Raw genomic sequence first — 21,568 nt, 5'->3', positions numbered from 1 at the left:
ACACACTCGGCCATCTGCCATATCACACTCACTCAAAAGTACAAATTATATTCATAATTATTTTATAATTTACCATATATATCATATTATATATATATATATATATATTATATATGATATATAATATACAATTTATATATCATAATTAAAATATTAATTCATATATGTTATGGGTTATATTAAAATCATACTTTTTATTATTATTATTATTATTATTATTCTATGATTAACTAATTATTACACTTACCAATTATTATTCAGTATGTACGATGAGTTATTCAGTAACCAGTATGAATAATTTATTATTTCATTTTCTACCCTTCAGTAACTACAATGAATTATACCATGTCCACTAAGAATTATTCAGTTTTTGCTATGAATTATTAGGCATGTACTATGAATGATTTGGTATCCACTATAAATTATTCGGTATCCACTATGAATTATTCAGTATTTGCTAGGACTTATTAGGCATTTACTATGAATAATCAGGTAATGGCTATGAATTGTTTGGTATCCACGATAAATTATTCAGTAATATAAGGAATTATTCCATACCCACTATGAATTACTAAGCATTTACCATTAATTATTCGGTATCCACTATGAATTATTCAGTATTGGCTGTGGATTATTAGACATTCACTATGAATTATTCTGTATCTGCTATGACTTATTAGTTATTTACTATGAATGATTCGGTATCCACTATGAATTATTCAGTATTTCCTATGACTTATTAGGCATTTACTATAAATAATTTGATATTGGCTATGAATTGTTCGGTGCCCAGTATGAATTATTCAGTAACTACAAGGAATTATTCCATGTCGGCTATGAATTATTAGACATTCACTATGAATTATTCTGTATCTGCTATGACTTATTAGTCATTTACTATGAATATTTCGGTGTTGTCTATGAATTGCTCGGTATCCACTATGAGTTGTTCAGTAACTATAAGTAATTATTCCATATCCACTGTGAATTATTCAGTATTTCCTATTACTTTCCTATTAAGTATTACTCGGAATCCGCTATGAATTATTTAGTATTTGTTATGACTTATTAGGCATTTATTATAAATAATTCGGTATTGGCTAGGAATTGTTCGGTATCCACTATGAATAATTCAGTAAGTAAAATTAATTGTTCAGTTTCCACTATAAATGATTCATGCTCCAGTTCGGGAGCTTACATTGTACATTGTATCCAGTATGTATTCTGAGCTGTGTGTGTGTGTATGTCTGTGTGTGTGTGTGTGTATGCATAGAACTGTTGGCTTTTGTCCACTTTAAACTCAGGAAAACATAAATCCACCCCCCCCCCCCCCCACACACACACACACACACACCCCTCCCCATCCCGTGAGCACCTGCTTGGCTGATGACCTCAGCGTCTGACTCCAGCCACGCAGCAAAACAGGCCGGCTAACACACACCAGCTGTTTAACGAGAGAGAGAGAGACAGAGAGAGAGAGAGAGAGAGAGAGAGAGAGACAGAGAGACAGAGAGAGAGAGAGAGAGAAACAGAGAGAGAGAGAGAGAGAGAGAAACAGAGAGAGAGAGAGAGAGAGAGAGAGACAGAGAGAGAGAGAGAGAGAGAGAGAGAGAGACTTTTCCACAGCAAAGCAAGATTCCTAGCTGTACTTTTCTGTGTGAAATGCAAAAACACACACACTCACACTCACACCGTATTGCACAGCAGCCTGTGTCTGCTAGGTGAGGTATCGTGTGCTAATCTGTGAGGCGGCGTGGGCTGAGCAGGGGTAGAGGGTTTTGATGTCAGCGGGTTGAAGGGCTGGTCTTCTGTCCTCTGGGTTGAGGCGTGAGCTTTAGTGCTTTCGGAGGACGCTGCACCGGCCTGTTAGAACCGCCTCCTGTTAGAAAAGCTTTGCTCTAAGCTGCTGCAGATCTTCAGTGCTGAGCAGATTGCAGACCATCAGAAGGCCGGCTCTTTAAAGCTAGCTCAGGTTCCCGTGGCTTTGAGGGGAAAGGGGTGGGTTTCTCGCTCTCGCTCACTCTCGCTCACTCTCTCGTTTCTGCCGCTCTGTGTCGGCTACTATGGCCTGACCGACATCAGAGCTTAGTTCTGTATATCGGAACTGATTAGATGGGGATAAAGGGTTTGATAACCTGTTAAATCAGCTGGATTAGCGAGTGGTTTTAAATTATGGTGATTTGAGTTGTGTTGAAAGGCTGAATTGTGTTGAGTTATGAGAGTTTGAGTTGTGTTGAGTAATTAAAGAGTGAGCTGTGTTGAGTTATGTGGGTTTGAGTTGCGTTAAGTTATAATCGGTAGACTTGTGATGAGTTGGGAAATTTGATGTGTGTTGAGGTATAAGGGTGTGAGCTGTGTTATGAAATATTGAGTTAGGTTTAGTTATATGAGTTTGAGTTGAGTTAAGAGGGTTTGAGTTGTGTTGGGTTATGTGAGTTTATGTTGTGTTGAGTTAGGAAGGTCTGAGTTGTGTTGAGTTATGAAACATTGAATGATGTTGAGTTAAAAGGGTTTGAGTTGTGTTGAGTTATAAGGCTTTGAGTTGTGTTGTTATGTAGGTTTGAATTTGAGTTGTGTTGTGTGGGTATGAGCTGTGTTGAGTTATGTGGGTTTGAGTTGTGTTGTGTGGGTATGAGCTGTGTTAAGTTATGTAGGTTTGAGTTGTGTTGTGTGGGTATGAGCTGTGTTGAGTTATGTAGGTTTGAGTTGTGTTGTTTGGGGTTGAGCTGTGTTGAGTTATGTGGGTTTGAGTTGTGTTGAGTTATATGGGTTTGAGTTGTGTTGTGTGGGTTTGAGTTGTGTTGAGTTATATGGGTTTGAGTTGTGTTGTGTGGGTATGAGTTGTGTTGAGTTATGTGGGTTTGGGTTGTGTTGTGTGGGTTTGAGTTGTGTTGTGTGGGTATGAGTTGTGTTGAGTTATATGGGTTTGAGTTGTGTTGTGTGGGTTTGAGTTGTGTTGAGTTATGTGGGTTTGAGTTGTGTTGTGTGGGTATGAGTTGTGTTGAGTTATGTAGGTTTGAGTTGTGTTGTGTGGGTATGAGTTGTGTTGAGTTATGTAGGTTTGAGTTGTGTTGTGTGGGTATGAGCTGTGTTGAGTTATGTGGGTTTGAGTTGTGTTGTGTGGGTTTGAGCTGTGTTGTGTGGGTATGAGCTGTGTTGAGTTATGTGGGTTTGAGTTGTGTTGAGTTATGTGGGTATGAGCTGTGTTGAGTTATGTGGGTTTGAGTTGTGTTGTGTGGGTATGAGCTGTGTTGAGTTATGTGGGGTTAAGTTGTGTTGTGTGGGTATGAGCTGTGTTGAGTTATGTGGGTTTGAGTTGTGTTGTGTGGGTATGAGCTGTGTTGAGTTATGTGGGTTTGAGTTGTGTTGTGTGGGTTTGAGTTGTGTTGTGTGGGTTTGAGTTGTGTTGTGTTATGTGGGTTTGAGTTGTGTTGTGTGGGTTTGAGTTGTGTTGAGTTATGTGGGTTTGAGTTGTGTTGTGTGGGTTTGAGTTGTGTTGAGTTATGTGGGTTTGAGTTGTGTTGAGTTATGTGGGGTTGAGTTGTGTTGTGTGGGTTTGAGTTGTGTTGTGTGGGTATGAGCTGTGTTGAGTTATGTGGGGTTGAGTTGTGTTGTGTGGGTTTGAGTTGTGTTGAGTTATGTGGGTTTGAGTTAAGGTCATGTCCTACCTCGAGAACTGTTAAGAGGGCGAGTGACATAGAGAGAGAGAAATGGGGTTGAAGATGTTAAGTTAAATTCTTTGCCATGTGTGGTCAAACCGTGAGCCCAAGCCCTGCTGTGTGTGTGTGTGTGTGTGTATGTGTAAGAGTGAGCAAAACCAAAAGTGTCTGTGGCACCTCTGTTCTGTCAGACTGGAGACTTCAGAGGCTCAGAGGGGGTCCGAAAAACACCCGCCCATGACTAGAACACAGGAAGCGGTGTGCATAATTAAAACATGAGTGTGTGTGTGTGTGTGTGTGTGTGTGTGCGTGTGTGTGTGTGTCTGAGACACACAAAGAGTCACTATTCCAGCCCTGCCCCACTTCTCAGACACCCTTCTCCCATCGCCATGGTAACCATGCCCACACAGTGCCTGCTTTGTGACCACACTTTTCCCTCCTGTCCTGCTCTCCCAGCGTACTGCGGACCTCTTACAGCTCCCTGTTGCGCCCCCTAGTGTCCGAGACGTGGCTCGAGCCCACACCAAGACCTGGGCACAGTCCCACATGGTTCTAGGAGACACCCTAGCACTGGAGGTCCGACATATAGATTGGTGACAGTCCAGGTCCAGTGTTTGTTAGCAACCTAGCCTGAGCCCCCCCCCCACCCCCCACCCATCAACACCTGCACACCCACACACACTTACTTACTTATACATCCACTTACACACACACTCACACACTAGCTGACCGCCCACTCATACACTGCAGCACTCACTCGCACATTCACTCGCATGCTCACACATTCGCATACACACTTGTACACTCGCACACTCACACATACTGGCATAGTCATTCACTCACTCACTCACACACACACACACACACACACACACACTTATACCTTGGTACACTCACTCACTTGCGCATGCGCACACACTTGCACATTCACACACTTATGTACACCCATGTACTCGCATAGTCGTTCATTCTCTCTCACACACACACACTCGTACATTGGTACACTCACGCATTCACTTGCACACTCACACATTTACGTTCAGTCACTTGCACACTCGCATTCTTTCACTTACACACACACACACACACACAGCCTCTCTCTACTTTCTGTCTCTGTCTGACTGTTTCTGTCTACTAGAGATCAGCAGATGAACAGCTGTGGAGCAGAGTGTGTGTGTGTGTGTGTGTGTGTGTGTGTGTGTGTGTGTGTGTGTGTGTGGTATAATCTGCAGTGCGTTTATGAAATCATGGGAAAGCTATGTGGAGATCCGGGTGCAGCTGGAAAAGAAAGAGACGAACTGACAGATAGCAGAACACACACTCTCCCCACTGGCTCCCAGCACAGGAAGGGAGAGAAACACACACACACACACACACACACATTAAACACATTAAAAACACTCCCATAACACAGAACATGCCGAGCCACCCACACACACACTCCCATTTGTTCCTGCCTGCTCACTGACTTAAAACATTGGTCCATGTGTGTATATGCTGTATATCCAGTGTCCTCGTCTAACGTCATTACCACAGCGTTAGCACGGCCCGACTACCAGTCTCTTCCAATACGGGTACCACAGCGTTAGCATGGCCCGACTATAAGCCTCATCCAATACGGGTACCACAGCGTTAGCACGGCCCGACTACCAGTCTCTTCCAATACGGGTACCACAGCGTTAGCATGGCCCGACTACCAGCCTCATCCAATACGGGTACCACAGCGATAGCACGGCCCGACTACCAGTCTCTTCCAATACGGGTACCACAGCGATAGCACGGCCCAACTACCAGTCTCTTCCAATACGGGTACCACAGTGATAGCACGGCCCGACTACCAGCCTCTTCCAATACAGGTACCACAGCGTTAGCACAGCCCGACTACCACTCTCATCCAATACAGGTACCACAGCGTTAGCACGGCCCAACTACCAGCCTCATCCAATACGGGTACCACAGCGATAGCACGGCCCGACTACCAGCCTCTTCCATTATGGGTACCACAGCGTTAGCACGGCCCAACTACCAGTCTCATCCAATAGGGGTACCACAGCCTTACCGCGGCCCAGCTATCAGGTTTCTCCAATATGGGTACCACAGCATTAGTCCGGCCCGACTACCAGTCTCTTACAATACGGGTACCACAGCAGTAACATGGCCCGACTACCAGCCTCTTCCAGTATGGGTACCACAGCGTTAGGAAGATACGGCTATCGGGCTCGTCCAGCATCATTACCATGGCTTAGCACGGCCCGACTACCAGTCTCATCCAACAGCGCTACTGCGGCATTAGCACGGCCCAACTATAGGGCTCGTCCAACATCACTACCATGGCATAGCACACCCTGGCTCCCGGGCTTGTCCAACATCGCCACCAAGGCGTTAGCACGGCCCGGCTACCGGGTCCGTCCAACATCAATTCATCAGTGTCACCGCTATGTTAGGAGTGGGTCCACCACCCAGAAGTACCTGGACAAGAGCATCTCTGTGGTCAGAACCTGACCTCCGATGAAGGGCTAGAAGATGTCTAACACAAACTGGGCATCAGCAGATGAGCTACAGGGGAGGACGTTGGTTTCTGCTGTTGGTTTTAGAGGAAGAGATCAGGTCTTTGGCCAAGTGATACTTCCGCCCCCGCCCCCCCCCCCCCCCCCTTGTGCTCGCGTGTGTCCGGCTGGTCAGTAATCTCTCCTTGCGCTGACCCCGCGCAATTGTTCGCGGCGCCTGCGGACAAACGGGGCATTGTGTGCGGAGGAAGCCCGTTTGTTCCTGCCATCAGGGCTAAAGTAAACTCGGGCGCTGGACCACGCTCTCGCTTCCCTCCTCGTCCTCCTTCCCCTCCTCCACTCCTCGGACTCGCCGTCTCGCTTTTGTTCGGCCACAGCCGGTTTATTTTTAGGAGCCGTAAATGTGTTGCCGTATTGTGTGCAGCTTTGACGGATGGTTTTCTGATTTGGGCAGGGGTCCCACAAGAACACACACACACTCACACTCGCAAGAAACAGGAAAGCTCTGCTCAGGCTCACTTGCAGCATGCTGTTTATTTAGATTCCTGTGTGTTTTGATCTTTGGCTGAAATGGATCTGTGTATCATTACTACACTGTAGCTCTAGGAGGTTCTCCATGAATGAGGGAAGCACTTTTGGTGGTCATCAGCGAGAAGCTTCTGTTAGAATTCGGGTCGGACATTTGACCACTCTTCTCGACAGAACTGGTAACGTCAGGGACTGGCACGGACCTGGCTTCTCAGTGCAGGCTACGTCTTTTTCAAAATCTGCCAGCTAACATATGTCCATGTGGGGACCGTATGGTCAGCCCAACAGGGAACCAGAAAGTTTTTGGGGCCAGGAAGGGTTAAGCATGGACCTCATCTGGGTTGTGATGGGACCCATGTGGAAGTCCTTTGTCCAGTTGCAAAGTAGTGTACTCTGGAACCTGGAACCCACCTGGAACCTAGCCCAGTTTGAGGTCATTGTCCTGTTGCAAAACCCAGTGGTGTCCAAGCTTCCCGTTGTCGAGGCTGACGGTTCGAGGTTCTGCTGAAGGTAGTTTCTGAGGTAGTCACCTTCCTTCCTCACCGTTCCATCCACTTTAGCCCCCAGAGCTTGATAGTACCACCACCATGCTTAACAGATGGTACAGTGTCCTTTGGGCCCCGCCAAACATACCTCTGCTCCTTGTGGCCAAACAACTTAAGCTTGGTCTCATCTGACCATCAAACGTTCCTCCAGAAGGCTTTTTCTTTGTCCATGTGGTCAGCCTGACTCCATTGACTGTGGACAGTGACGCTGGTGTCCCAGCAACTTCCAGTTCATGGCACAGGTGGTATGCCTTGACCATCCGGACCAATTTCCTCTCAGCCGAGGGTGAGGGTATGGGTCTTCTTCCAGACCTTGCCAAAAGTGGCTAACGTGACCTCCTGGTAACTTGCGACCTTCTGCAATTGCTCCAGGAGGCATTCCTGACTTGTGGAAATCTATGGTCTTCCTTCCCACATCTGCACTGAGCTCCTCGGACGTTTCAGAGTGCCAACAGCACGTTCATGACTGCTGACCTCTACCGTTAAGGACTCTGCCTGATCTGGTAGCCATGTGGATCCGCCGACTAGTCAGCTCATCCCATGTTCAGGAAGTCCATGAGCTACAGCTCAGGCAAAACCAAGGAAAGACGCCTGGAAAGGGAATTCGGTTGGGAGCGGCTTATGGAGCTCCAGACGTGGCGAAGACAAACTGCGTTTTTTTTAAGCGGTTGTGGGACACTGCCGATCTGTCGGCTAGGTCGTTGCCATGCTGAGACCGCCGCCAACTGTCTGTCTGTGGTCTACGCGAGTTCCCAGGCACCGGATTACAGTTTATTGCCGTTCCTTCACCAGGAAACGATTTTGGCCTCCTTCAGTGAAGTTCTCGCCACATTTCTCCAGCCCGGGACCACCCTGGTGCTCAAGCAGAGGGGGTGTTCAGAATGAACAGTACAGTACAGGAAACTTTAAAGTGACGCTTTAAAGAGAGGAGCAGAATTCCATCGCTCCGAAATAAATAAAAAAAAAGAAATTTGAAGACCTCCTTCCTAATTTAGGAAACATAATGAGCGGATCATCCGGGCTGGGGCTGCATGCTGGTCGTGTGTGTTTGTGTTTGTGTGTGTGTGTGTGTGTGTGTGTGTGTGTGTGTAAATATCAGCGGTAACACCTGCGTTATCCTCAGATTAAGACAGGATGAAGAGCTGAGCTGCTGATGAATATGGAGGGATGAGAGGGAGGCGGGGATTAAAGCACACCTCTGTTTTTCATCCCTTGCTTTTTCCATCTCTCTCTACTCCAACCTGTACTGTGCGTGTGCGTGTGTGTGTGCGTGTGTGTGTGTGTGTGTGTGTGTGTGTGTGTGTGTGTGTGTATTTAAATCACACTCACATCACTTTAAAAACAGCATCAACTTTCACCTGGTTTCGTCCTCCTGTGTTCTTCCCTTCTTTCCTTCTTGCTCTTTCTTTTCTTCCTTTATTGTTTCTTTATTGTTTCCTTTATTGATCTTTTACTTCTTCCTTTTCATCTTTATTTTTTCTTTTCGTTTTTCTTTTGTCTTTTGAACTTTCTTTTTCCTTTCATCTTTAGTTTTTCTTTTGATCTGTTTTCCTTATCTTTTCTTTTTTTCCTTTCATCTTCCTTTTTTTCTTTTAAACTTTTTCTTTTTTCTTTTGATCTTTTCTCTTACCTTTTCTTTTTCATCTTTTTCTTTTTTCAGCTTTAGTTTTTCTTTTAAACTTTCTTTTTTCTTTGTTTTCCTTTAGTCTTTCCTTTTTCTTTTCAGCTTTATTTTTTCTATTGATCTTTCTTCTGTCTTCCCTTTTTTATTTTTTATTTCTTTTATTTCTTTCTTTTCATCTTTATTTTTTCTGTTCAGTTTCTTTTTCTCTTTTCTTTTTCTTTTCATCTTTCTTTTTTCTTTTCATCTTTCTCTCTTTTCCTTTTGTTGTGTTTTAATTATTTATTAGTGAATATATATTTTTTTAACAAACTAAAATGTAAGAGATTTCTTATAGTGTGTGTGTGTGTGTGTGTGTGCGTAGTACTGAAAGGTGCTGTCAGTAGGAGGCCTGGTCTCCATCTCTCATTTCACACACACGCACACACCCCAGTGTGTGAAAGTGCTCGTTGGTGTGTAAACATGCCTGTCTATGACGGTCACAACTAACCCCTCATTAGCTCAGCGGGGGTCCGGGGGGGCAGAGGGAGGCGGAGGTGAGCAGGGAGGGGGCGGGGTTGAAGGTTAGAGGGAGTCGTGCTGATCAGGTTCTGTTGATGGACTTTCCCTTCAGCTGATCATCATTTTCTGATTGGTCAGAAAAGTAAATAGGAGTGGAAAAGAATGTCTGTGATTGGTCGAAATACACGAGAATTTCTGTGATTGGTTATAATATTAATAGAAATGCAAAAGAATGTCTGTGATTGGTCGGAATGCAAAATGTATATATACAGCAAACCGAGAGTAGAGACTGTGACCCAGAAAGGTCTCTCTCTCTCTCTCTCTCTCTCTCCCCCTGCGTTTCCGTGGTGATGAACAGTGGCACATGTGACAGGGCTGCGGTGGGAGAGCGTGTCCCCAGCGAGGGGCTTCATCACCACCCTAATTGACTTTAGTTTTAAATATAAAAGCTTTATTAAAAATGTACGCAGCGCGTCTCTCGGCAGCGCCGGGGATGCCAGCCTCCATTTCAGACCTTCGGCGTGATGAAAGAACGGAGGGGTGGAGGAGGGCGGGCGAGCGAGCAGCCAACCATGCACACATGGAGCCCTCTCTCTCTCTCTCTCTCTCTCTCTCTCTCTCTGACTCTCACTCCCGTTTTCTCTCTCTCTCGAACTCTGTTTAGAAGTCTCTCTCTCTCTCTCACACTCTTTTTTTTTCTCTCTCTCTCGCTCTCTCTTTTTACATGTCTCTCGCTCTCTCTTACCCCTGTCTCTTACACACACTTTTCTTCTCTCTCTCCCTCTTTTTACATGTCTCTCGCTCTCTCTTACCCCCGTCTCTTACACACTTTTCTTCTCTCTCTCTCTCTCTCTACATGTCTCTTGCTCTCTTTTTCCTGTCTCACTCCTGCTCTCTATCTAACTCTAACTCCACTGTTTAAAAGTCTCTCTCTCTCTCTCTCTCTCTTTTTACATGTCTCTCGCTCTCTCTTATTCGTCTCACACACACATACACTTTTCTTCTCTCTCTCTCTCTCTCTAACTCTCTCTCTCACTCTCTCTCTTGCTCTCTCTCTCTTGCCCCCGTTTCTCACTCTTTTCCCTCTCTCTCTCTTTTCACATATCTCTCGCTCTCTCTTACCCCTATCTCTCTCACACCCCCCTCCTCCCTCTCTCTCTTTCTCTCTCTTTCTTCATCTTGTTCTTTTCCTCTTTAATTTTTGCCTTTCTCTCCCCCTCCAGCTGCCTCTCTCTCTTTTTCTTCTTTCACATCTTTTCTCTACTTTTCCGTATCACTCTCTCTCTCTCGCTCTCTCACTCCGCGTCTCTCCTTTTCCCTTGTTCTCTTCCTTTATCTGTTTATGTATTTTCTCTCTCTCTCTCTCTCTCTCTCTCTCTCTCTCTCGCTCGCTCTCTCTGTTTGTGCTCCCCACAAAGCCGGCGACATTTTCTGATATTTGCATCAAGCCGGTGTCATCCCAGAGCTTCACTGTCAAAGGCTTAAAGGGAATTACAGAGAGCGAGAGAGAGAGAGAGATGGCAGGTTTATCGGATGGTGTCCCTAAAACAAAAACGAGAGAGAGAGAGAGAGAGAGAGAGAGGTGGGGGGATTGTGGGAGAGAGAGAGAGAGAGAGAAAAATAACTTGTGCCAAATCGCAATTCCTGCCGGATCGGCGGCCGGCGTCGGGGGAATTAGGGAGCCCACAATTAAGCATATGGGCATTAAGATAATTGTCAGTTGTGTTGGCGGACATGATGGAGGACAGATGGATGTGAATCAGCAGCGCTCGCCGCTCGGCACCATGGGACATCATTTTGGATTTTACCTGCCTGAGCAACTCCTCTGTGTTTGTCACCGGCATGTTCAGGAACATGAAGAGTGTGTGCGCAGTGGCAGGGCGCCCTCTGTAGGCCTTTGTGGGCATTCAAAACTAGCACAGGTCAGATTACAGAGAACTGAGAAACTTTTGCACTGTAGCAGATATCAGTTCATAAATAACCTCAATAAACACTCCTATATACTAGAATAGGAGATATCAGTCCATAAACAATCTCAATAAACACTCCTATACACTAGAATAGGAGATGTCAGTCCATAAACACCTCAATAAACACTCCTATACACTAGAATAGGAGATATCAGTCCATAAACAATCTCAATAAACACTCCTATACACTAGAATAGGAGATATCAGTCCATAAACACCTCAATAAACACTCCTATACACTAGAATAGGAGATATCAGTCCATAAACAACCTCAATAAGCACTCCTATACACTAGAATAGGAGATGTCAGTCCATAAACACCTCAATAAACACTCCTACACACTAGAATAGGAGATATCAGTCCATAAACAATCTCAATAAACACTCCTATACACTAGAATAGGAGATATCAGTCCATAAACAATCTCAATAAACACTCCTATACACTAGAATAGGAGATGTCAGTCCATAAACACCTCAATAAACACTCCTATACACTAGAATAGGAGATATCAGTCCATAAACAATCTCAATAAACACTCCTATACACTAGAATAGGAGATATCAGTCCATAAACACCTCAATAAACACTCCTATACACTAGAATAGGAGATATCAGTCCATAAACAACCTCAATAAGCACTCCTATACACTAGAACAGGAGATGTCAGTCCATAAACACCTCAATAAACACTCCTATACACTAGAATAGGAGATATCAGTTCATAAACACCTCAATAAACACTCCTATACACTAGAATAGGAGATGTCAGTCCATAAACACCTCAATAAGCACTCCTATACACTAGAATAGGAGATGTCAGTCCATAAACACCTCAATAAACACTCCTATACACTAGAATAGGAGATATCAGTCCACACACCTCAATAAACACTCCTATACACTAGAGTAGGAGATATCAGTCCATAAACACCTCAATAAACACTCCTATACACTAGAATAGGAGATGTCAGTCCATAAACACCTCAATAAACACTCCTATACACTAGAATAGGAGATATCAGTCCACACACCTCAATAAACACTCCTACACACTAGAATAGGAGATATCAGTTCATAAACACTCCTATACAATAGACTAGGAGATATCAGTCCATAAATAACCTCAATAAACACTCTTATACACTAGAATAGGAGATATCAGTTCATAAACAACCTCAATAAACACTCTTATACACTAGAATAGGAGATATCAGTTCATAAACACCTCAATAAACACTTCTATACACTAGAATATGAGATATCAGTCCATAAATAACCTCAATAAACACTCCTATACACTAGAATAGGAGATATCAGTCCATACACACCTCAATAAACACTCCTAAACAGTAGATTAGGAGATATCAGTCCATAAATAACCTCAATAAACACTCATATACACTAGAATACGAGCTATCAGTCCTTAGACAACCTCAATAAACACTCCTATACAGTAGATTAGGAGATATCAGTCCATAAATAACCTCAATAAACACTCATATACACTAGAATACGAGCTATCAGTCCTTAGACAACCTCAATAAACACTCCTATACACTAGAACAGGAGATATCAGTTCATAAATAACCTCAATAAACACTCCTATACACTAGAATAGGAGATATTAGTACACACAACCTCAATAAACACTCCTATACACTAGAATAGGAGATATCAGTCTATAAACACCTCAATAAACAATCCTATACACTAGAATAGGAGATATCAGTTCCTAAACAACCTCAATAAATACTCCTATACACTAGAATAGGAGATATCAGTTCCTAAACACCCCAATAAACACTCCTATACACTAGAATAGGAGATATCAGTCCATAAACAACCTTAATAAACACTCCTATACACTAGAATAGGAGATACAAGTCCATAAACACCCTCAATAAACCCTCATATACACTAGAATAGAGATATCAGTCCATAAACACCTCAATAAACACTCCTATACACTACAATAGGAGATATCAGTCCATAAACACCTCAATAAACACTCCTATACACTAGAATAGGAGATATCAGTCCACACACACCTCAATAAACACTCATATACACTAGAATAGGAGATATCAGTCCATAAACACCTCAATAAACACTCCTATACACTAGAGTAGGAGATATCAGTCCATAAACACCTCAATAAACACTCCTATACACTAGAATAGGAGATATCAGTCCATAAACACCTCAATAAACACTCCTATACACTAGAGTAGGAGATATCAGTCCATAAACACCTCAATAAACACTCATATACACTAGAATAGGAGATATCAGTCCATAAACACCTCACCTCCTATATTAATTTGATCTATAACCATATTGTCTGTGTCTCTCTTTTTCTCTGCAGGTTGGCCATCGCGAGGACAGTGTCGGACTCCGCAGTGGTCACTCCATTGTGCCCAACCAGGTGCCCGTCCCACAGCTGCCGGTCCAGTCCGCTACATCGCCGGAGCTGAGTCAACCAGACCCATACAGGGGTAAGAGTCCATACACCCAGACACCTCATATACTGTAAACTGTAAACTCTGTATATGTAGATAATTAGACAAAAGTATTGGGACACTTCATTCATTAGTTTCTTCTGAAATCAAGGGTGTAATTCAAGTGAATCAAGTGCCTTAGTGAGGTCAGGATGTTGAACCATCACCACCCCACCTCATCACCCAGCCAACTCATCCCAAAAATACTGGACTGAGCACCAACCACCATTCCAGGGAACGCAGTTCTTCCACTGCTCCGCAGCTCAATGCTGGGGGGCTTTTTCGCCCCTCTAGCCCACACCTGGCATTAGGCATGTGGTCCATAGGTTCATAGTTATCTGCTCCAGAGAGTCCTATTCTATTGGCAGTACTTCTTTACAGGGACTAGACAAGCTTTCCCGGATTCCCTGTAGAGTCCCAGTAGAGCAGTGGGTACAGAGTAAAGTAGCTGAATGTATTCGTTAGAAGGGGTGTCCACAAACATTTGGACATGCAGTGCTGAGCGCTCGCTTTACTGCTCTTAACATAAACACTAATAAAAGAAATAAAGGTGGTGCTTGGCACGCGGTTGGAGGGACAATGGGTGAAGCCAAGCGCTTAATGGGGTGATGAACACCGTCCCATAAAAGAGAGAGAGAGAGAGAGAGGCTGCACAGTGGAGGTATTCATTCAGAAACAGTGTGTCCTCACTCTCTCTCTCTCTCTTCACAGAGAGTTGACAAGAGTGGACAGTAATTGATAGTAGAGGGAGAGGACAGTAGATGGGGTATGCAGTAGTGGACAATAGAGAGAGTGGACAGTAGTAGACAGAAGATATAGTGGACAGTAGTGAACAGTACTGAGAGTGGACAGTAGGGGACAGTAGAGAGAGTGGACTGTAGTAGACACATAATATAGTGGACAGTAGAGAGTGGACCGTAGTGGAAAGTAAAGAGTGGACCGTAGTGGACTGTAGAGAGTGGAGAGTGGAGAGAGTGCACAGTAGCAGACAGAAGATATAGTGGGCAGTAGAAGACAGTAGAGAGTGGACAGTAGTAGACAGAAGATATAGTGGGCAGTAGAAGACAGTAGAGAGTGGACAGTAGTAGACAGAAGATATAGTGGACAGTAGTGAACAGTAGAGAGTGGACAGTAGTGGAGAGTGGACAGTATGAATGGAGCTGGATGGAGATGCTACATGTTCTTTATAGAGCGAATGAATCTCATTCAGAGCAGAGTGAGGAAAGTGCTCTCTGGAGGGTTCTGGAGCTGTGTGTGTGTGTGTGTGTGTGTGTGTGTGTGGGGAGCGTAGGGGGAGGAGAGCAAATTGGATGAACGTTCACAGAACAATGATAGGGGGCTTAAAGTGCTGCGTTCAGAACCAGCTTCTGTACTGCATTACTGCAGGCTGAGGGTCTGAGTGCACTGTAATGAGCCGAGAGAGAGAGAGAGAGAGTGTGTGTGAGAGAGAGAGAGAGAGAGAGAGAGAGAGAGAGAGAGAGTGTGTGAGAGAGAGAGAGAGAGAGAGAGAGAGGTTCTTCAGTACGTTCTTGCCTGCTGACATTCATAGAACTCTTGTCTCTCTCTCTCTCTCTCTCTCTCAATGTAAAGTGCTCAGGCCGGCAGTGTGAGTGTGTGTGTGCTGTGAGTGTGTGTGTGCTGTGAGTGTGTGTGTGCTGTGGTCATTTTGGTCAATTTAGTCGGTTTCCTGGTCCCAGGGAAAAAGTCGTGGGACGCGAAGCGGCGCCGGTCAGAAGTTGCTGGAGCTAACTGGATCAAACCGCCCAGGCGCGACCTGGAGAGCGGAAATCAATTAGAGCGTCAGCGTGGGTGGAGAGAGAGAGAGAGAGAGAGAGCGAGCAGGAGAGAGAGAGAGAGAGAGAGAGGGAGAGAGAGAGAGAGAGAGAGAGAGGGAGAGAGAGAGAGAGAGAGGGAGAGAGGGAGAGAGAGAGGAGAGAGAGAGAGAGAGAGAGAGAGAGAGAGAGTTTCGGCTCACTTTTTTTGCTCCTCGTGTCCCAAATCACTCTTTTGTTTTCCCGCCTCTTCTTCTCCTCCACCTCTCTTCATATCAGCTCAGTCCAGCCACCACCACACACCCACTAGCCCACCTACCTCCCCCCCCCCAGCCTCTCTCTCTCTCTCTCTAACTCTCTCTCTCTCTCTCTTTGTCCCTTTTTCACTCTGGCACCTTTTCCCATCTCTGTCTCTATGTCTCACTCTCTATGTCCTAAAGTTTGCAGGTCTTGATCATTGTTTGTTGACCTTCTTAGCAGGGCATATGTGTTGTTTACAGAGATGTGATTGGACAAGGACATATATCTGCGATTGGACAGAGAGACAGAGATGCGATTGGACAGGGAGATATATCTGCGATTGGACAGAGAGACAGAGATGCGATTGGACAGGGAGATATATCTGCGATTGGACATAAAGACAGAGATGCGATTGGACAGGGAGATATATCTGCGATTGGACATAAAGACAGAGATGCGATTGGACAGGGAGACTAATCTGTGATTGGACAGAGAGACAGATGCGATTGAACAAGGAGACTAATCTGTGATTGGACAGAGAGACAGATGCGATTGAACAGGGAGACTAATCTGTGATTGGACAGAGAGACAGATGCGATTGAACAGGGAGATATATTTGCAGTTGGACAGAGAGACAAAGATGCAATTGGACAAGGAGACTAATCTGTGATTGGACACAGAGACTGATGCGATTGAACAGAGAGACAGACATGTGATTGGACACAGAGACTGATGTGATTGAACAGAGAGACAGACGTGATTGGACAGGGAGACTAATCTGCGATTGGACAGAGAGACAAAGATGTGATTGGACAAGGATATATATCTGCAAATGGACAGTAGTGATAGTTGTGGTTACAGAGAGACAGCTGTGATTGGACAGAGAGACAGAGATGCGATTGAACAGGGAGATATATCTGTGATTGGACAGAGAGACAGAGATGTGATTGGACAAGTATATATATATCTGCGAATGGACAGAGAGACAGATGCGATTGGACGGGGAGATATATCTGCGATTGGACAGAGAGACAGTTCTGGGATTGGACACTGGGACAGAGCTGTGATCGGACCAAGACAGGGACATCATACAGCAAAACCGCTCAGGTCTCGGCCCGCTTCTTTGCAATCCCGCCCTAACGAACCTCCCTCTCTGTTCTCTTTTCCGATGTGCAGCGCTCTCCAGCGGACTGCAGGGTCAGAGCACTTCGTCGGTCAGCTCGGAGATCAAGTCGGAGGACGAGGGCGACGAGAACCTGCAGGACGGCAAACAGCTGGACTCCAAGAAGGACGATGGGGACAGCAAGGACCTAAAAGCTATAGAGAGGTCAAGATCTAGGTAAACGGTTTTAGCTGGACGCTCGCTTCATTCAACTCCTTCACCGGACTTTGATGAAGTGACCGATGTGCTGAGGGACAGCTAAAAGAAACACACACACACACACACACACACACTTCTGCTACCTGTCCTGGTCTTGAGCCAGGTTTTAGCTGTCCCTCATACATCAGTGTAGGGCCCATCCAGATTCCCAAAAAATTCCGACACGCTTCCAGGATAAACTCCACATCCGCGTCCCAGACGGGGTTTATAGGCTTTACACCTGGAGTGACCGATCTGACCCCCATTCGGCGAAATTCCCGTCCCATTTGTTTCTTTATTGCCATTGTTTGTGTTGACATGCCTTTTTACTATTCCAAATGAATAGCATAGCAACCACATAGCAACACCTTAGCAACCACCAGAGAGCCACAGCAACAGTTTCTTTGCACATCACAGTGTGACCACCTACTATCACTATCAACCTAACAACATTACAGAACCCCCCTAAGAACGCCCTAGCAACCACCTTAAATACCTTTCCAACCAGAAATACCGTTGGAAATACTTTTTCTTTTTAGATGAACTAAAAAATAATCTGGCCCAATCCACAGCTTTTTGAGCTAGAACCACCATAGCAACCCCTTCAAATAGTATAGCAACCCCATAGAAGCACCTTAGCAACCAATGGACAGTCACACCAACAGTCTTAGCTATCACCAATCACACTACGACAACACTAGCAACCTAAAAACCTTCTGAAACACTACAGAACCCACCTAATAACGCCCTAGCAACCGCCCTAAATACCTTAACAGTCTCCTCTCAAGCAACCACTAGAAATACCGTGACAACCACCTAGCAGTGCCTTTCCCTTTTTAGTTGGACTAAAAAATATTCTTTCCCATCCCACAGCTTTTTGAGCTAGAACCACCATAGCAACCACATTGCAGCTCCTTAGCAACCCCTTAAAATAGCACAGCCACCCTATAGCAGCACCTGAAATACCACAGCGACCACCTAGCAATGCCTTTCCCTTTGCAGTTCTGACAAATAAATTTCAAGATAAACCCACCATCTTTCGGCAGCCATCTAGCAACACCTTAGCAACCACTTCAATTGCCATGGTAACCATGTAGCAAAAGCCATAGCAACCGCATCCTGAAAGTGTTTTCTTTTTTTTTCTTCTTCTTTTTTGTCTCCTCCCTTCTTCACTTCACACACTCATACCGACGCTTGCACGTCATGCAGCAACAACGATGACGAGGACCTGACCCCGGAGCAGAAGATTGAGCGCGAGCGCGAGAGGAGGATGGCGAATAACGCGCGAGAGCGTCTGCGCGTGCGGGACATCAACGAGGCCTTCAAGGAGCTGGGCCGCATGGTGCAGCTCCACCTGAAGAGCGACAAACCGCAGACCAAACTGCTGATCCTGCACCAGGCCGTCGCCGTCATCCTCAGCCTGGAGCAGCAGGTCCGAGGTCAGTGGCTGCCAGCGTCAATTATACTGTCAATATAGCCCTCAGTACACTACAGTTCAATTCTATTTTTTTTAGAATTAAATTAGTTTGATTTCAGCTGGTCTGGGATCAGTAGCTGATTCTAAACGGCCACAAAATTTATTCTAATTCAATTCAAATCAGCTGTTCTGTGTTCAGTAGCAGATTCCACACTACAGTTAAATTCTAAATTGTTTAGAATTTAATTTTATTTGAACTTAGCTGGTCTGGGATCAGTAGCTGATTCTGAACGGCCACGGAAAGTATTATAATTCAATTTAGTTCAACTCAGCTGCTCTGGGATCTGTAGCAGATTCCACACTACAGTTAAATTCTATTTTTTTAGAATTGAATTTGTTTGATTTCAGCTGCTCTGGGATCAGTAGCAGATTCCACACTACAGTTAAATTCTATTTTTTTAGAATTGAATTTTATGTTAACTTAGCTGGTCTGGGATCAGTAGCAGATTCCACACTACAGTTAAATTCTATTTTTTTAGAATTTAATTTTATTTGAACTCAGCTGGTCTGGGATCAGTTGCTGATTCCACACTATAGTTAAATTCTATTTTTTTTAGAATTTAATTTTATTTGAACTCAGTTGGTCTGGGATCAGTTGCTGATTCCACACTGCTGCCGGATTTAGTGTAATTCAGTATAGCTGGTCTGGGAGTCTAAACGGCCATGAATTTTATTATAATTTAATTCAGTTTAAATCAGCTCTAGGGTCAGCGTCAGATTCCACACTATAGTTAAATTCTATTTTCTTTAGAATTTTGGTCATTTTAACTCTAAGCTGATTCCACACTGCCGCCTGTTTACGTATAATTCAGTTCAGTTTTATCATGGTTTCATTCAATTCAATTCAACTGGTCTGGGGTCAGAAACAAATTCTACACTGCCTTCTGTTGTATCATAATTCCATTCTGTTTCTTTATAATGATGTAATATATTATATAAACACATTCCACACTGCCTTCTCTTTTATTATAATTCTATTATAATTCAATTCTATTTTATTTTCATTCATTCAAATAATTGCAACTGGTCTGAAGTCAGTAAAACAATTCTACAGCACCTTCTATTTTATGATCATTCAATTCTTTTTTTTATGATAATTCAGTTCAGGTCAGCCGCTCTGGGATCAGACACAGATTCTACACAGCCACCTTTATTATTATAATTCAGTTCAATTTTATTCTAGTTTAATTGAATTCTGTTCAATTCAGCTGGACTGGGACCAGTAGCAGATGCCACACTGACACCTGTTGTTGTATAATTCAGTTCAGCTGGTCTGGGGTCAGGAGCCAATTCTACACAGTCTAGTGTATATTTTATTAGAATTGACTTAAATTTTATATGGGTTTAATTGTGGGTCAGTTCAGTTCAACTGATCTCGGGTCAGAAACCAATTTTACAGTGCCCCCTGTTTCATAACAAATCAATTCTTTTTTGTTATAATTCAGTTGATTTCAGCTGATCTGGAGTCAGTAACGCACTCTAAACTTCTTCCTATTTCACTAACTTCACATAATTCACTTCAATTTTATTATGGTTTATTTCAATTCAATTCCGTTCAACTGATCTGAGGTCAGAAACAGATTCTACACAATCTCCCATTTTATGATAATTCAGCTTAGTTCAATTGAACTGATCTGGGGTCAGAAACAAAACTTACCCTGACTCGTATTTTATTACAATTCAGTTCTGTTTTGTTATAATTCGGTTCAGTCCAGCTGATCTGGGGTCAGTAACGGATTCTAAACTACCTTCTATTTTTATCCTAATTCAGTTCTGTTCCGCTGATCTGGGGTCAGGAACCGATTCCAAATTGCCCATTATTTTATTATAATTCAGCTCTGTTCAGCTGATCTGGGGTCAGGAACCAATTCCATATTGCTTGCCGTTTTATTATAATTCAGTTCTAGTTGATATTAATTCAGATCATTTCAATTTAGCTGGTCTGGGGCCAGTAACAGATTCCACACCGACTCCTAGTTTATTATAATGCAGTTTATTTTAGCTGATCTGAGATCAGCAGATGATTCCACTCTGACCCCTAGTTTAGAATCCAGTTATATTCTAATTTAATTCAGCTGGTCTGGATCTCTGTAGCTGGGGAAATGTCAGCTCTGACCACTGGGTGGCAGTGCTTTAACCTGATGTCGGGCTTTGCTCTCTAAGAAGGACCACCTGTACACTGGCCTCACTGTGTGTGTGTGTGTGTGTGTGTGTGTGTGTGTTTCAGAGAGGAATCTGAACCCGAAGGCGGCGTGTCTGAAGAGACGAGAGGAAGAGAAGGTGTCGTCGGACGGCCCACCCCTTTCGCTGGGCGGGGCTCACCACAGCATGGGCGACGCCTCCAACCCTATGGGACAAATGTAAAAAGCCACACCCTCCCCTAAATGGTCAGATTTCACTTCACACTAATCTGCTGTTGCTCCCATGTACCGTTCGACCCGGCCCGGCCCGACCCGACAGACGGCGATCCGCAGTGCGCTGGCCGCCACGCTTTGAGTGACGGGACATTAAAGTGATGGTTGGGTGAAAAATCTAATGCACACAGAGTCGCCCACCGGAAGCTGACCTGGTGGATGTGCTTGGTTGTAGATGGCTGCTTCTTTAGTTTGCTGCTTTAGCCCATGGTTAGAGACGGCAGCATTGGCCTGTTCTATGCAGTGGCTGGAACCAGGCGTCGCCATGACTACAGCTAATAAATAAATAAATATTAAAAATCAAATATCAAATATTCTAATTCACATTCAGTGGAAATGTAGAATTTAGTTCAGCTTAATTCAACTGATCTGAGGTCAGTAGCAGATTCCATACTGCCTCTTATTATAATTTAGTACAGCTGATCTGGGGTCAGTAGCAGATTCCATACTGCCTCTTGTTATAATTTAGTAC

General features: G+C 44.2%; 1 protein-coding gene across 9 annotated transcripts in view; it reads left to right on the top strand.

The window, feature by feature from the left end:
* The window catches only part of LOC140539458 (transcription factor 4-like), a 240,173-nt gene that overhangs the window by 211,696 nt on the left and 6,909 nt on the right, over positions 1-21,568 (top strand). For 6 of the 9 annotated variants that reach the window (XM_072662171.1, XM_072662170.1, XM_072662175.1 and 3 more), the window contains 4 exons: positions 13,701-13,830; positions 17,022-17,172; positions 18,415-18,644; positions 20,910-21,042. In XM_072662171.1, the coding sequence (XP_072518272.1) occupies positions 13,701-13,830; positions 17,022-17,172; positions 18,415-18,644; positions 20,910-21,042 (644 nt within the window). Of the gene's footprint in view, positions 1-13,700; positions 13,831-17,021; positions 17,173-18,414; positions 18,645-20,909; positions 21,070-21,568 lie in introns of all 9 variants that reach the window. The other 3 variants (XM_072662174.1, XM_072662173.1, XM_072662178.1) reach the window with 1 other exon arrangement.

Source organism: Salminus brasiliensis, chromosome 18 (genome assembly GCF_030463535.1).
Source record: "Salminus brasiliensis chromosome 18, fSalBra1.hap2, whole genome shotgun sequence".
Taxonomy (NCBI): domain Eukaryota; kingdom Metazoa; phylum Chordata; class Actinopteri; order Characiformes; family Bryconidae; genus Salminus; species Salminus brasiliensis.
The sequence above is the reverse complement of the archived record's forward strand: the minus strand, read 5'-3'. Positions and strand labels throughout refer to the sequence as shown.